Source organism: Leucopleurus acutus (assembly GCF_964270905.1).
Source record: "Leucopleurus acutus genome assembly, chromosome: 14".
Taxonomy (NCBI): Eukaryota; Metazoa; Chordata; class Mammalia; order Artiodactyla; family Delphinidae; genus Leucopleurus; species Leucopleurus acutus.
Genome location: NC_139156.1, coordinates 31,669,083 through 31,686,596, shown reverse-complemented (window position 1 = coordinate 31,686,596; position 17,514 = coordinate 31,669,083). Strand labels below are relative to the sequence as shown.

Below are 17,514 nucleotides of genomic sequence, written 5' to 3'. Positions count from 1 at the left end.
CTAGGAGGTGTATGGGCTGCTTGGGGGAGGGGCAGGCATCTGAACAAAACTGAGGTTCTTTTGGGAAGCGAGAAGGGGGGAAGTGCTGTATATTTCATTTATGATTCCCTTGTTTGGAAGCAATAGATAATGGTGTTGATAAAACTTTTTCTCCTAAGTTTTGTACTGATCGGTCTGATGGGTACAAACTGGTCCAAGATTCTAAAGATGGATGCAGACTGGAGACCCAGGCAGTTCCAGTCCTTTGGATTAAGTCCAACCTGTGCTCACAAGCTCGAAGGGGAGCTCCTGTGTTGGTGCAGCCACAGCTGCTGAGAAAGAGCTAAAGAGGAGGAGGGGATGCAGGTTCCTCTTTCAGTTGCTTTAATACCTTCCCCTGTCCTTAGAGAAGTGAAAACTATTTTGGAGAACCCATCTCATTTCCACATGCTTTTTTATTACTTGATCCTATCTTTCTTCCCCAAAGCCTAAGAAAAAGGCTTGAGGATAGCTTGGGAAGCTGAGAGAGGAAGGATGAGAATGGAGGGAATGGTGTAACCATTCCATTTCCTGTTCACCTCTGCTGTAGGCTCTATTTATCCTGATGAAAGTAAATTTGCCTTTTATAGAATTCTCCTTCTGGAACTTTTTATGTCCCATGATGGTAAGAGTATGAACAGGATAGACAAGATAATGTGAATGATGAAATGTTCAAGACTCCACAGCCCCTACGCTGTTACCAATTACTTAACATATAAGCGTGGTTGAAGTGAAGGAATGTGTCAAGCCAGGAAATGTCATGAAGTAGAGGGACTACGATGTTCGATGATACACTCTGAATACTTTTTAATATCATGCTCATTTTCCGGTAGATTTTAGAAATGAGGAGGGCTGTCCTTGCTTTCTTTGTTACTTGAACCTTGATAGACCTACATGACCTATTAAACAAGCTGCCAGTTTGGGATTTTTCCTTCTCCTCATCCCATATCTGATCACCGATCTAATTCTGCCCATTCTCCTTACCATAGCCACTAACTCAGTTTTGGCCCTTGTCACAGTACAGACAAATCCTTTTGTTCTTGTATTATTTCCCAATTACTTTGCAAGTGCCTCATGGATAAAGATCAGCTTTTATCTATCTTTGCTGTCTCCAGAAAGCCAGCACAAGGCCATAGAGAAAGGGGAAGAAAATCAATGTCTATTGATTTCTTGTTGATATTTTCTATTCTTCTTTCGTTTTTAGAGTCTGAAGTGAAGATATTTTGCTCTAAAAACATACTGGGCATCCTTGGCTTCTCCTGTGTCATCGCTGTGGTAGCACTGCTCGCTCTGGGGCTGACCCAGAACAAACCACTGCCAGAAAATGTTAAGGTAACTCAAACCCCTGAGTGTGTGTGTGTGTGTGTGTGTGTGTGTGTGTGTGCACGCACATGTGTTTGAGGGGCCCTGGGTGGGGTGGAGGGAAAGTGAGGTTATGGTAAGTCAGAGCATACAGTAGAAGTTGCGGTTCTGGAAGCCCAGGAGCAAGTCAGTCTCCGTGGAACTAGGCAAGTAAAATGGCAGCGGATGCTCATTCTGAAGGAAAGAACGCCTTGAATCAATTAGTGGTGGGAAGATGATTGTTCAGCAAATTGATTAAATCAATATTCTAATAGAGACAAATGCTTTTATTCACCACATCCAGATCTGTGATATACTGTGCTGGTATTCTACGATCTAGTGCTATCTCTGCTTCTTACTCACTGTTTCATTGTGGAAACAGTGAACTCTTTGTTTATTGAACACTGCATTCTTTGTTCTTTTTACTCCATTATTATTTTATTTATTTATTTTTTGGCTGTGTTGGGTCTTCATTGCTGCACGCAGGCTTTCTCTAGTTGTGGTGAGCGGGGGCTACTCTTAGTTGCGGTGCGCAGGCTTCTCATAGTGGTGGCTTCTCTTGTTGTGGAGCATGGGCTCTAGGCACGTGGGCTTCAGTAGTTGTGGCAGTCAGGCTCAGTAGTTGTGGCACGCGGGTTTTAGAGTACAGGCTCAGTAGTTGTGGCACACGGGCTTAGTTGCTCCACAGAATGTGGGATCATCCGGGATCAGGGCTCAAACCCATGTCCCCTGTGTTGACAGGCGGATTCTTAACCACTGCGCCACAAGGGAAGTCCCCTTACTCTGTTATTATCACTATCACCAAAGTTATAAAATTTATTAGACAGCTCTGTATAAAGCACTTTGGGAGACAAAGATTGTGGAGAAGACTTGTTCCTCATCTCCAAAATATTAAATAAATCAATTTTAAAATCAACTTAAAAAAGACCCCAGAGAACACATACATGTATCAAATATAGTAATTTGAAATGAATTCATGGATGAACAGACTTCTTGTGAAATTTCCACATTTGAAGAGCTAGTTAGTATCATTAAAAATAATTAGGGTCATTAACTCTGCTGTGATTTATTTCTGCTTCCTTTCAAATTCATCAAAGTAGAATTTCAGAGACATGGATAGCTCACTAATACCTTGTAATATGGTCATCATTTTATTTAATCCATTAATTTAGAAACATATGGTAAGTTTAAATTTGTATTGCAAATACACCAATGTTAAACTTTCATTTGAATTATAATAAATAAATCTTCAAGGGCCAAGAGACCAATATGCTAATGAAGGCATACGTACACGTGGGCAGAAGTTAACTTGACTACGGAGGCCCTGGAATACATATACAGAAGTATATATTTTTTTGCATTTGAAGATACCAAACTGTGAGCCTGGAAAAATGGATGCATATGCCAGGCCTCTGAAACTATTGCCAACCACCCAAGCCATTTGCTATATAGCAGAGGCCTGGATATTACATTGGCATCCGTTTGCCACACAGATTCAACCCAGTGGGGCTGTGCACAGCAGTCCCTTTGTCAGCACAGAAGGCTGATACTGTCTCATTGTCAATGGTCTCTTGCTTTTTAATATTGAGTGATATTGGCTCTCCTGGCAAAACTTCACTCACAACTTAAGGCTCATGACATCTTGGTTTTGCTATTTGTTTACCAGCTCCAAAAGTACATGATTGCCTTCTTGATTTGACCTTTTTATATCTTCATTATTGCATCACTGGAGAGGGAGACTGCCTAGGAGGCAAAATCCACGACAGACTTAGGCTCTGTGTTCTCGGTGAATACCCATGGTCGTGGATGACCTTCCGTCATTCATGATGTTTGTCTTCAAGACTGCCGTGATTCTGTGTTATATTGTGTTTGCCTGGAAAAACGGAGCAAGGTCTTTGGCATCTGAAGTGTATCTTTATAGCAATGTCACTGGCTTGATCCCACTAGGACCCTCTGAAGAGCCGTGGAGAAAGCACTTCAGAATGATCTACCCTGTTGGTAGATCTACCCCTTTCCATTCTGAAAGCACTTCAGAATGATCTACCCCTGTTGGTCAAGGGTCGTCCCAGAGGTTGTTAACTCCTGGGCACTTCCAGTTTTGCACATGTGTCAGAAGGGCTATGTGGGTACCACAGGTGACCTACTAGGTGGTAGGAGAGAGGACCCTGAGAAGAAATAGAGAGATGAGAAGGTACAGGTGGAGCTGGAGTAAGAAGGTTGGTCAAGGACATGTGAAGTGGCCACAAGAGGTATCTGAAGCATCACTATACCTATTGCTTTTTGTAGGGGGAGAGAGTCGTTTGTACAAATAGTTTCAGAACAATAGAGACATATTAATACAGAGGTAGGTGTAGTGCTATGGCAGCCCAGAGGTAGGAGTCACCAATTGTGCCTGGTCACATGAAGACTTCATGGAGGCGGCAGCCTTGGGGCCATGTAATAAGGAACACTAGGAGTTTCCCAGGAGGTGAGGTAGGACATGTTCTTTACAAAGACCATACCATGTGTTACAGAGTGGCAGCCTAAATTAGCAAGTGATCTTGGGGAATCACCAGCAGTTCAGTGTGGCTGGAATATTAAATATGGGGCAGGAAGGAATGGTGGGAGAGGAGACTTGAGTCTGAGCTTAGTTTGCCTAGCTCAGGAGTGGATGTCTCATCCATTCAACTCTAGTAGTGCTCAAGATTGGCTCCATATTAAAAGCACCTGGAAAGCTTTTTAAAAATACTCATATCTGGGCCCTACTCTGGGTCAATTAAATCAGAATCTTTGGGGTGAAGCCCAGGCACTGCTATGTTTTAAAAGTTTCCCAGGTGATTCTAATGAGCAGTCATGCTTGCCAACCACTGCTTCGAAGGTTTCAAACAGGAAGGTTATGCCCAGATTGTGTTTCCAAGATTCCTCTTGGCTGGAGAGCATATTAAGAGGAAAGACCAGTTAGGATGTTCCTGACATTGTGTAGACAAGGCAGTTGAGCCTGGAACTAAGGCATTTTCTGTGGAATTAAGGCATTAAGGAGATAATGTGAGAGACACTTAGGTTGACCAGATCTTAGTGATTAGATTTCTTAGAGGACATTTTAGGATAAAGATGGAACACGTTGGGATGTAATGTTGAGAACAGCCTCTGCATGCTTCTGTTTAAAGAGGGTGGTGGCCATAAGCCCCTCTATGGAAAGACTTTCAGCTGTCTCTCTACCCACTGCCTCTGATTCTTCATCCCTGTCTTATTGCAGGAATAATTATTCTGTCTGCTCAGAGTGTGACACAACATGGGCCATGGGTTCACACTGCCTGGGTTTAAACCTCAGCCCTGCTCTTACAGTCACAGGACATAACTTCTCTGAGCCCCAGTTTCTCCATTTGTAAGACAGAACTGATAATTGATATCTCATAAATTACTGTAGGAATGAAGTGGGATAAAGTAAATGCAGTGTGAAGTGTGGAATAGGATGCTGGCCCATTGCAGGTACTCAGTGGTTGGTAGCTCATGTGTTATCATTATCATCTTTGTAGCCTATCTGTCTGGTGACAAATCGCCACTTATCTTTTTCCCTGCCTCTTCCCATCTGACTTGCCCTCTTCTAGCCCAGTTCTGGTCAGCCCTCCAGTCCTGAAGATCCAGTCTTGTCGTCTTCCTGCCTGGTCCAGTCTGGGTTCAGCCTTGCTGGGGAGGTGGTGGCCTCATGCCTGGGCCACATCTGGCAAAACACAGGAAGTCTTTATTGTACTGATGAGTCTACTTGCCCAGCTACCCAGCTTGTAAGCATATTGAGGACAAGGACTGGGTTTCATTTGTCTTTGCCTATTTTTTAATACTCTTTCACTCAATTTATTCATTTAATAAATAGTCATTGACCGTCTACTCTGCTTTCGGCCCTAGGGATACAGCACTGAGCAAGACTGGCAAAGTCCTGGCCCTCATGAAGGTTATAGTCTAGCACAGCCTCTGACTTGGGTGGCTGCCTCATAGAAGTTCGCTGACTCAGTGAGTAGAGTGAGCATCTTGAACAGGTAAAACTGCTGCCTCCTTGGCTGTGAAGAGCCTGTGAAGAAAGACTAGCCTGACAGCAGAATCTGTCAGCCTCTGCCTCAGGCTCCCCTGCGGATGCTGGCTCCCCGTTCTCACTCCCAGAGCATACCCAGTTCAAACCTCCAGGTTGCAGAACCTGGGAATCTACACAGGTAACAGGCATCCTGGGCTGTTCTCATGACATTGAAGTCTGGGAACTACTGCCATGTAGATACGCAACGACCACGTTGCAGAAACAAACAAACATAGGGCTTAATGAACTGAAGAATCATGAGCTGTACCTGTGTCCCCTGGGAAAGTGCCTTTGTCCTGGTGGACTTGGCGGGGAGGTAGAGTTGAGGTCTGCTTGGTTTACCACTTCCTTAATTGCTGGTTTGTCACTGGCAGTTAGCGAGTTGTCAGATATTCCTTTAGCACAAACATTGTACATTCTGGCACACATAGAACCCCACAGGTTTCTCTCGAAGGCACCACCTGATCCAGTCCCAAACCACGTGCCTTAATTAAAAGCTGCCACTTCTGTGGAATGCTGGCCAGGGACCAGACAGCTTTGATTTCAATCCCAGATCTGCCATTTGCCAGCTCTGAGACTTTGGGCAAGTGTATTCTCTCTACACCTGTTTCCTTATGTGTTACATGGAGATGGTACCTACTTGGAGGATGGTTGTGAGGATTAAATGGAATAATATCATACCACTAACTCACTTACCAGAGTGCCCAGCACGTCAGAAGCCCTCAGTGGAGACCAGCTGTCAACACTGCTTTGGGGGAGATGAGTTCTAGGAAAGGCCCTTAGCTGTTGGTGTGTTGTGGTCACAGAGCTGGGTGCTCCCAGGATTTCCAACTGCTGCTAAGGGAAAGTGGCCTGTCCCCAGGCATCTGCTTTTGTCGCCGGGAACTGAAGTGCTGTTCTTAGATGAGCGCTTGTGACTTTATCTTTTTATGGAGAATTTGGAAGAATTTACCTCAATTTTCAACCTCAAATACTCTTGGAAAATATATTATTTTTACTCCAGTGGACTTTAAAAAAACAACAACTGGAGATGAGTGGTGGTGATGGTTACACAACAATTTGAAAGTACTTAATGCTACACTGTACACTTAAAAATAGTAAAAATGGTCAACTTTATATTCAGTGTATTTTACCACAATTAAAAAAATGAAAACAACAACAAAATTGAAGTTTGTATTAAAGGTCTAGAAACTCCAACTGAAGAAAAAAGAAAGGAGGAAAATGGTCTCTGTTTCCAGGCCCTGCCAGCATCACTGTAGCTAATGGAGACCTGATTTGTTTATAGAGTACTAAAGTCACATTCAAAAGGACAAGCTTTGTTTATTCAAAAGGGCTAACTGAGGCAGACTGATGAGGTTGCTGAAGTTGCTGTTAAAGCTACAGGGACACCAGAGGGCAGGCAGCAGAAGCAAGAAGAACTACAATCCTGCAGCCTGTGGAGCAAAAACCACATTCACAGAAAGATAGACAAGATGAAAAGGCAGAGGGCTATGTACCAGATGAAGGAACAAGATAAAACCCCAGAAAAACAACTAAATGAAGTGGAGATTGTCAACCTTCCAGAAAAAGAATTCAGAATAACAATAGTGAAGATGATCCAGGACCTTGGAAAAAGAATGGAGGCAAAGACCAAGAAGATGCAAGAAATGTTCAACAACGACCTAGAAGAATTAAAGAACAAACAAACAGAGACGAACAATACAATAACTGAAATGAAAAATACACTAGAAGGAATCAATAGCAGAATAACTGAGGCAGCAGAACGGATAAGTGACCTAGAAGACAGAATGGTGGAATTCACTGCTGTGGAACAGAATAAAGAAAAAAGAATAAAAAGAAATGAAGACAGCCTAAGAGACCTCTGGGACAACATTAAACGCAACAACGTTTGCATTATAGGGGTCCCAGAAGGAGAAGAGAGAAAGGACCAGAGAAAATATTTGAAGAGATTATAGTTGAAAACTTCCCTAACGTGGAAAGGAAATAGCCACCCAAGTCCAGGAAGCGCAGCGAGTCCCATACAGGGTAAACCTAAGGAGAAACATGCTGAGACACACAGTAATCAAACTGGCAAAAATTAAAGAGAAAGAAAAATTATTGAAAGCAGCAAGGGAAAAACGACAAATAACATACAAGGAAACTCCCATAAGGTTAACAGCTGATTTCTCAGCAGAAACTCTACAAGCCAGAAGGGAGTGGCATGATATACTTAAAGTGATGAAAGGGAAGAACCTGCAACCAAGATTACTCTACCTGGCAAGGATCTCATTCAGATTCGATGCAGAAATCAAAAGCTTTACAGACAAGCAAAAGCTAAGAGAATTCAGCACCACCAAACCAGCTCTACAACAAATGCTAAAGGACCTTCTCTAAGTGGGAAACACAAGAGAAGACAAGGACCTACAAAAACAAACCCAAAACAATTAAGAAAATGGTCATAGGAACATACATATCGATAATTACCTTAAACGTGAATGGATTAAATGCTCCAACCAAAAGATACAGGCTTGCTGAATGGATACAAAAACAAGACCCATATATATGCTGTCTACAAGAGACCCACTTCAGACCAAGGGACACATACAGACTGAAAGAGAGGGGATGGACAAAGATATTGCATGCAAATGGTAATCAGAAGAAAGCTGGAGTAGCAATACTCATATCAGACAAAATAGACTTTAAAATAAAGAATGTTACAAGAGGATCAGGGGCCGGAGACCTACGGGAACAGTGGCTCGGGACCCGCGCTGCCCCCACCCCTCCTGAGCAGGCGCCCCCATGGCCTGACCCCACTGATTCCTTCACTCGGCCATGCTCCCGCGGCCCCTGTGGCTGTTTTGGGACATGAGCCCCCCCGGGGGAGTCGTGCTGAGCAGCGTCCGGAGTCGAGACCCCGAAGAGGGTGGGGGCACAGGTGGCCGGGGTGTGGGCGGGGGGCAGGAGGAGGAGGAGGAAGACGATGAGGCCCCTGTGTCTGTCTGGGACGAGGAGGAGGATGGTGTCACCTTTACTGTCACAAGTCGCCAGTATCGGCCTGTTGATCCCTTGGCCCTGAGGCCTCCCCCGCGTTCCTCCCGGAGGCTCCGAGCTGGCACTCTGGAGGCCCTGGTCCGACACCTGCTGGACGCCTGGACATCGAGGACTGACGTGACCTTCACAGCAGCCTTCCTGGCTACTCACCGGGCCTTCACCTCCACGCCCGCCCTGCTAGGGCTTATGGCTGACAGGCTGGAAGCCCTTGAATCTCATCCTACTGATGAGCTAGAGAGGACAAAAGGGGTAGCCATCTCTGTACTGTCAACCTGGCTGGCCTCTCACCCTGAAGATTTTGGCTCTGAGGTCAAGGGTCAGATTGACCGGCTTGAGAGCTTCTTGCTTCGGACAGGGTATGCAGCAGGGGAGGGTGTTGTGGGGGGCAGCGCTGACCTCATCCGCAACCTCCGGTCCTGGGTGGACCCCCAGACCCCCGAACTTCCTAAGCCCCTGGCCCTCCCCGGCGATCCCCCTGCTGACCCCACGGATGTCCTGGTGTTCGTCGCTGACCACTTGGCCAAACAGCTGACCCTGCTAGATGCGGAGCTATTTCTCAATCTGGTCCCCTCTCAGTGCCTGGGGGGTCTGTGGGGTCACAGAGACCGGCCAGGACATTCCCACCTCTGCCCATCTGTCCGGGCTCCTGTCATACAGTTCAACAAGGTGGCAGGGGCAGTGGTCAGCTCTGTCCTGGGGGCTACCTCAACCATAGAGGGGCCTGAGGAGGTGACCATACGGCCACTCCGTCCACCCCAGAGGGCCCGGATGCTGGAGAAGTGGATCCGTGTGGCAGAGGAGTGCCGTCTGCTCCGAAACTTCTCTTCAGTGTATGCTGTGGTGTCGGCCCTGCAATCCAGCCCCATCCACAGGCTTCGGACAGCTTGGGAGGAAGCAGCCAGGGACAGCCTCAGAGTCTTTTCCAGCCTCTGCCAGATTTTCTCCGAGGAGGATAATTATTCCCAGAGCCGGGAGCTCCTCCTGCAGGAGATGAAGCTGTAGCCTTCTCGGGAGCCAAATTCCAAGAAGTCCCCGAGGTCTGGCTCCCAGGGTGGGGGTGTGGTCCCATACCTTGGCACCTTCTTGAAGGACCTTGTGATGCTGGACGCAGCCTCCAAGGATGAGCTGGAGAATGGATACATCAATTTTGACAAGCAGAGGAAGGAGTTTACTGTCCTTTCTGAGCTGAGGCAGCTCCAGAACAAATGTCGTGGCTATGACCTCCGCCCTGACCCTGATATCCAGCGGTGGCTACAGGGGCTCCGGCCACTGACAGAGGCCCAGAGCCATCAAGTGTCCTGTGAGGTGGAGCCATCCAGTACCAGTGACCCTCCTGCCCCACGGGTGCTTCGGCCTACGCTGGTCATCTCGCAGTGGACAGAGGTGCTGGGTTCTGTTGGAGGTCCCACACCCCTTGTCTCCTGGGACTGGCCCAGTGTGGTGGCAGAGGAGGTGCCTGGAATCCCCGCTCCACTGCTGACCCGGCTGGCCCAGCACATGAAGTGGCCGTCTGTCTCATCTCTGGACTCCACCCTGGAAAGCACTCCAGCCCTGCAGAGTCCCGCTGACCCCAGCCACTTCTCTCCCCCAACTTCCTTCCTGAGGCCTTCTCGAGGTCACTGCTGCTCAGCCTCCTGTGGCTCCCCACTCAGTGGGGGTGCAGAAGGGGCCTCCAGGGGGGCTGGATATGGGGGAGGGGGGTCTGGGCCAGGGGCTTCTGATTGCCGCATCATCCAAGTCCAGATGGAGCTGGGGGAAGACGGCAGTGTCTACAAGAGCATCTTGGTGACAAGCCAGGACAAGGCTCCAAGTGTCATCAGTCATGTCCTTAAGAAAAACAATCACGATTCTGCGGTGGCTTCAGAGTATGAGCTAGTGCAGCTGCTCCCAGGGAAGCGAGAGCTGACTATCCCCCCCTCGGCTAACGTCTTCTACGCTATGGATGGAGCTTCACTCGATTTCCTCCTGCGGCAGCGGTGACGTTCCTCCACTGCTACAGTGGGCCATGCCAGTGGCCCTTCTGCCTCGGGAACTCCCCCAAGTGAGGGAGGAGGGGGTTCTTTTCCCAAGATCAAGGCCACAGGGAGGAAGATTGCCCGAGCACTGTTCTGAGGAGGAAGCCCTGTTGGCTCCTAGAACTCATGGTGGCCGTGCCAGATGTGGGGAGCCATCCTGAATGGTGGCAGTTGCTGCAGTGGGAAAAAAATCCAGAAGGATGGCCAACCACCCTGGGGCAGTGAAGCGCCACTGGTTTACCAGACAGCCGAGATCCAGCCCTATGGGAACTGGTAATCTTGGTACCCAAGACGGATACCTGTGTATAGCTTCCCACTTTCCATGAATGCAGCACACAGCTAGTGCTGGAAAAAGGATCCGTTTCTGATTCCTGGCCACATCCTAGCATGCTAAGGGCCAAGGAAAGGCCTGGAAGTAGGGGGAAAGGAAAGGCCTGGAAGTAGGGGGAAAGGAAAAGCCTAGAGGCTCTGAGCCCCAGGGGAAGGGAATGGTAAGAGAAAGGTTCTAGTAGGAGTTCCTCTTCCTACTCTGGGTGTTCCTGTCACTGTGACAACACTAATAAACCAAAACACTACCTGAACTCTAAAAGAAAATGTTACAAGAGACAAGGAAGGACACTACATAATGATCAAGGGATCAATCCAAGAGGAAGATATAACAATTATAAATATATATGCACCCAACATAGGAGCACCTCAATAAATAAGGCAAATGCTAGCAGCTAAAAAGGGGAAATCGACAGTAACACAATAATAGTGGGGGACTTTAACACCTCACACCAATGTACAGATCATCCAAAATGAAAATAAATAAGGAAACAGAAGATTTAAATGACACAATAGACCAGATAGATTTAACTGATATTTATAGGAATTCCATCTGAAAACAGCAGATTACACTTTCTTCTCAGGTGCGCACGGAACGTTCTCCAGGATAGATCACATCCTGGGTCACAAATCAAGCCTCAGTAAATTTAAGAAAATTGAAATCATATCAAGCACCTTTTCTGACCACAATGCTATGAGATTAGAAATCAATTACAGGGGAAAAAATGTAAAAAACACAAACACATGGAGGCTAAACCATACGTTACTAAATAACCAAGAGATCACCGAAGAAATCAAAGAGGAAATCAAAAAATACCTAGAGACAAATGACAATGAAAACACAACGATCCAAAACCTATGGGATGCAGCAAAAGCAGTTCTAAGAGGGAAGTTTATAGCTATACAAGCCTACCTCAAGAAACAAGAAAAGTCTCAAATAAACAATCTAACCTTACACCTAAAGGAACTAGAAAAAGAAGAACAAACAAAACCCAAAGTTAGCAGAAGGAAAGAAATCATAAAGATCAGAGCAGAAATAAATGAAATAGAAACAAAGAAAACAATAGCAAAGATCAATAAAACTAAAAACTGGATCTTTGAGAAGATAAACAAAATTGGTAAACCATTAGCCAGATTCATCAAGAAAAATAGGGAGAGGACTCAAATCAATAAAATTAGAAATGAAAAAGCAGAAGTTACAACAGACACCACAGAAATACAAAGCATCCTAAGAGACTGCTACAAGCAACTCTATGCCAATAAAATGGACAACCTGGAAGAAATGGACATATTCTTAGAAAGGTATAGCCTTCCAAGACTGAACCAGGAAGAAATAGAAAATATGAACAGACCAACCACAAGTAATGAAATTGAAACTGTGATTAAAAAATTCTTCCAACAAACAAAGTCCAGAACCAGATGGCTTCGCAGGGAATTCTATCAAACATTTAGAGAAGAGCTAACACCCATCCTTCTCAAACTCTTCCAAAAAATTGCAGAGGAAGGAACACTCCCAAACTAATTCTATGAGGCCACCATCACCCTGATACCAAAACCAGGCAAAGATACTACAAAAAAAGAAAATTACAAACCAATATCACTGATGAATATAGATGCAAAAATTCTCAACAAAATACTAGCAAACAGAATCCAACAGCACCTTAAAAGGATCATACACCATGATCATGTGGGTTTTATCTCAGGGATGCAAGGATTCTTCAATATATGCAAATCAATCAGTGTGATACACCATATTAATAAATTGAAGAAGAAAAACCATATGATCATCTCAATAGATGCAGAAAAAGCTTTTGACAAAATTCAACACCCATTTATGATAAAAACTCTCCAGAAAATGGGCATAGAGGGAACCTACTTCAACATCATACAGGCCATATACGACAAACCCACCACAAACATCATTCTCAATGGTTTTTCCTCTAAGATCAGGAATAAGACAAGGATGTCCACTCTCACCACTATTATTCAACACAGTTTTGGAAGTCCTAGCCATGGCAATCAGAGAAGAAAAAGAAATAAAAGGAATACAGTTTAGAAAAGAAGAAGTAAAACTGTCACTGTTTGGAGATTACATGATACTATACATAGAGAATCCTAAAAATGCCAGCAGAAAACTACTAGAGCTAATCCATGAATTTGGTAAAGTTGCAGGATACAAAATTAATGCACAGAAATCTCTTGCATTCCTATACACTAATGATGAAAAATCTGAAAGAGAAATTAAGGAAACACTCTTTTTTTACCATTGCAACAAAAAGAATAAAATACCTAGGAATAAACCCACCTAAGAAGACAAAAGACCTGTATGCAGAAAACTATAAGACACTGATGAAAGAAATTAAAGATGATACCAACAGATGGAGAGATAGACCATGTTCTTGGATTGGAAGAATCAATATTGTGAAAATGACTATACTACCCAAAGCAATCTACAGATTCAATGCAATCCCTATCAAATTGCCAATGGCATTTTTTCCGGAACTAGAACAAAAAAATCTTAAAATTTGTATGGAGACAATACAGACCCCGAATAGCCAAAGCTATCTTGAGGGAAAAAAACGGAGCTGGAGGAATCAGACGCCCTGACTTCAGACTATACTACAAAGCTACAGTAATCAAGACAATATGGTACTTGCACAAAAACAGAAACACAGATCAATGGAACAAGATAGAAAGCCCAGAGGTAAACCCACGCACCTATGGTCAACTAATCTATGACAAAGGAGGCAAGAATATACAATGGAGAAAAGATAGTCTCTTCAATAAGTGGTACTGGGAAAACTGGACAGCTACATGTAAAAGAATGAAATTAGAACACTCCCTAACACCATACACAAAAATAAACTCGAAATGTATTCGAAACCTAAATGTAAGGCCAAACACTCTAAAACTCTTAGAGGAAAACATAGGAAGAACACTCTTTGACATAAATCACAGCAAGATCTTTTTGATCCACCTCCTAGAGTAATGGAAATAAAAACAAAAATAAACAAATGGGACCTAATTAAACTTCAAAGCTTTTGCACAGCAAAGGAAACCATAAAGAGATGGTAAGACAACCCTCAGAATGGGACAAAATATTTGCAAATGAATCGACAGACAAAGGATTAATCTCCAAAACATATAAACAGCTCGTGCAGCTCAATATTAAAGAAACAAACAACCCAATCCAAAAATGGGCAGAAGACCTGAATAGACATTTCTCCAAAGAAGACATACAGATGGCCAAGAAGCACATGAAAAGCTACTCAACATCACTAATTACTGGAGAAATGCAAATCAAAACTACAATGAGTTATCACCTCACACCAGTTAGAATGGGCATCATCAGAAAATCTACAAACAACAAATGCTGGAGAGGGTGTGGAGAAAAGGGAACCCTCTTGCACTGTTGGTGGGAATGTAAATTGATACAGCCACTATGGAGAACAGTATGGAAGTTCCTTAAAAAACTAAAAATAGAATTACCATATGATCCAGCAATCCCACTACTGGGCATATACCCAGAGAAAACCATAATTCAAAAAGACACACGCACCCCAGTGTTCACTGCAGCACTATTTACAATAGCCAGGTCATGGAAGCAACCTAAATGCCCATCGACAGACGAATGGATAAAGAAGTTGTGGTACATATATACAATGGAATACTTCTCAGCCATAAAAAGGCATGAAATTGGGTCATTTGTTGAGACGTGGATGGATCTAGAGACTGTCATAGAGAGTGAAGTAAGTCAGAAAGAGCAAAACAATTATCGTATATTAACGCATGTATGTGGAACCTAGAAAAGTGGTAGAGATGAACCGGTTTGCAGGGCAGAATTTGAGACACAGATGTAGAGAACAAACGCACGGACACCAAGCGGGGAAAGCCGCCGCAGGGGTGGGGATGGTGGTGTGATGAATTGGGCGATTGGGATTGACGTGTATACACTGATGTGTATAAATTTGATAAAAAAAAAATAAATAAAAGCTACAGGGACTTTTAAGAAAGATTCTAAAGGACCAGTCTGTCTGAAGAGACCAAAAGAAGTTAATTCACACCATTGCCCATGTTACCTGGCTTCTGGGGTTTTTGTTGCGGGGAAGGGGTGGAACTCAGCCCCATGGCACTACTTTATATTAGACTTGTATATTAACATCTTTTAGGACTGGAAGGAGTTTAGGGACTATATAGTTCTAACTCCCCTTATTCATTCATGTGTTTTGAGCAACAGTTGTCTGTTGAATTCCTTCTTTGTACCTAACATATAATAGGATCTACCATTGTGGATGCTGGATATACCATAGTATGCAACACAGACCTGCCCTAATATAGCTTAGGATCTAATAGGGAAGACAGACATTAATCAAATAGCTACGTAAATATGTAATTACACATTGTGGCAAGTGCTGTCTTTAGAGGGAAAATACAGGTTGTCTGAGACATGGATTAGGAGGGTAGACTCAGATCTGAGAAGGTCAGGGAAAGCTGGGATCTCAGGTGAAGGGCTTTCTGGGCAAAGTCTCTGGAACAGAAACCTCGTGGCCAGTGGGGAACTGAGAGTACGCTAGTGTGAGGGTGGGTGTTTTCTGAATGAGGAGAGGGTTGAACATCCCACTTCTGCTGAGTCAGGAGTAGAAGTACGTCATCTACTGTTCCAATTTTCTCTTTCTTTTCACATTGAAGGAGACTTACTCAGAGGCCTGGACCTGTGACATTTGCACAGGTAGAATTATTTCCATCCAAAGACAGGATCTGCCCCACTTCCACATGGCCTCCAGTCTCCCTGAGCTCGGGCTCTGTTGCTACCCACATCTCCAGATCTTCACCAAGGCACACTGGTGTCTCATGACCCAAGCAAGGTCATTTCTGTTGACCCTCTTTCTAGACCACTGCTTCTGTTCACTCAGCATAGCTCATGAAGATCAGTTATGGTTGATAAAATCATGTGTATGATCAAAAACTAGCTTAAGATGAAGTTTATACACAGTATGATTGCAACCATATAAAAATTACCATGCATTAAAAAAGACCAGAAGGAAATAAATAAAAAGAACAGTGATGTCTAGTTGGTGAAATCTTTTTTTTCCTTAATTTTATTTTTTTTATCGGGGTATAGTTGTTTTACAATGTTGTGTTAGTTTCTACTGTACAGTGGAGTTCCTTGTGCTATACAGCAGGTTCTCATTAGTTATCTATTTTATACATATTAGTGTATATATGTCAATCCCAATCTCCCAATTCATCCCCCCCACTCCTTTTCCTGCTTGGTGTCCATACGTTTGTTCTCTACATCTGTGTCTCTATTTCTGCCTTGCAAATCGGTTCATCTGTACCACTTTTTTAGATTCCACGTATATGTGTTAATATATGACATTGGTTTTTCTCTTTCTGACTTACTTCACTCTGTATGACAGGTTCACCCACATCTCTATGAATGACCCAATTTTGTTCCTTTTTATGGCTGAGTAATATTCCATTGTATATATGTACCACATCTTCCTTATCCATTCGTCTGTCGATGGACATTTAGGTTGCTTCCATGACATGGCTATTGTAAATAGTGCTGTAAATGAATATTGGGGCTAGTTGGTGAAATCTTTAATGTCTTTTTTTCCCTTTTCCTTTCATTTTCTAGATGTTACTTAATAAATTTATAGTACTCTTAAAAGAGAAAGTCATATTGAAATAATAATACTAAGGAGATGTCAGATCTCTTCCTCACTACTCAAATCTTTGATTTTTCTTTGATGTGAAGGACATACTTTTAGGGGTTTTAGAAATGTTTTAAATATGAGCTACAGAGAAACATTGGGTACGAGTAATAGCATGACAAGGCACAGCATTTCACAAAACATTTCTATAGGATGGAATTTTTATTTAAAACAGAATTCTGTTGTCGCTGAGTCTGGGGGATGCTGGTTTAAACTAGGTTAAGTGGGCTTCTCCACTGTTAGAATTCTCTGAAGCAGTCACTACCTAGTGGGTTCGTGAGCCCAGGATGGGGAGAGAGCATGCAGCATTCCCCAGACTTTTGGGAAACTTTCTTCACTCGGGTCCCTGCAGGCTTAGTGCTCTCTGGAACATGCTTTGGAAGATGCTTATGTGGGGAAAGAGAGCAAAAGCTGGTGGCTCCTGGGGCTCTAGATGGATCAGGTGAGGTATAACTATCTTTACTACCCATTCAGCAAGTCAAACTGCTCTGGACCCAGTTTTCTACTATAAAATAAGAGGATTGATGAAATAAACTTCTAGCTCTAAAATGGGCCAGCTATGAAAAACAAGTGAATATGCTTGTAGGTTTGTGACAATGAAAGGCAAACTCCCCGAATGTTCAAACAGAGAATTTGCAGACAATCAAGCTTTATCTTTCCCTAAAGGCAGCAAGTGATGCCGAATTTTCCTTCTGCAATTCATTTGGAAGACAAAGAACATTTGTTCCAGTTCAACAGGTTAGCACTCCAGGCTGCCATAACAGCAGGAAATGCCCTCAATTCCTGTGTCAATGCTCTACCCGCCCTTCTCAAGCATTTGCCAAATGAAATGTAGTAAAAGTTTTCCTTTCTCAACCACCTCACTGTGTAAGGCCTTAGAGAAACAGGCTGATAGGAGCAAGGCTGGTTCCTTTGCTCTACTGGAAGAGTATCTTTCATGTCAACATAGTAGACAGAATAGAACATCCTGATTCCAGATAAAGGCTTCTTGCTGCTGCTGCCTCGCTATCTTTTATCATAT

At 43.9% G+C, this 17,514-nt stretch overlaps 2 protein-coding genes across 2 annotated transcripts in view; both read left to right on the top strand.

Moving 5' to 3' along the window:
* ENTPD1 (ectonucleoside triphosphate diphosphohydrolase 1) overlaps window positions 1-17,514 on the top strand; it is an 82,552-nt gene that overhangs the window by 51,066 nt on the left and 13,972 nt on the right. Inside the window, exon 2 of the mRNA XM_082854137.1 lies at window positions 1,223-1,350. Within this exon, the coding sequence (XP_082710263.1) occupies window positions 1,223-1,350 (128 nt within the window). The remainder of the gene's footprint in view (window positions 1-1,222; window positions 1,351-17,514) is intronic.
* Window positions 8,216-10,546, top strand: LOC309971243 (ral guanine nucleotide dissociation stimulator-like 2; the record flags this gene model as incomplete). Its single annotated transcript, XM_082854133.1, is given in 3 exon segments — window positions 8,216-9,433; window positions 9,437-10,411; window positions 10,415-10,546. Coding segments are annotated over 3 exon segments (2,325 nt in total).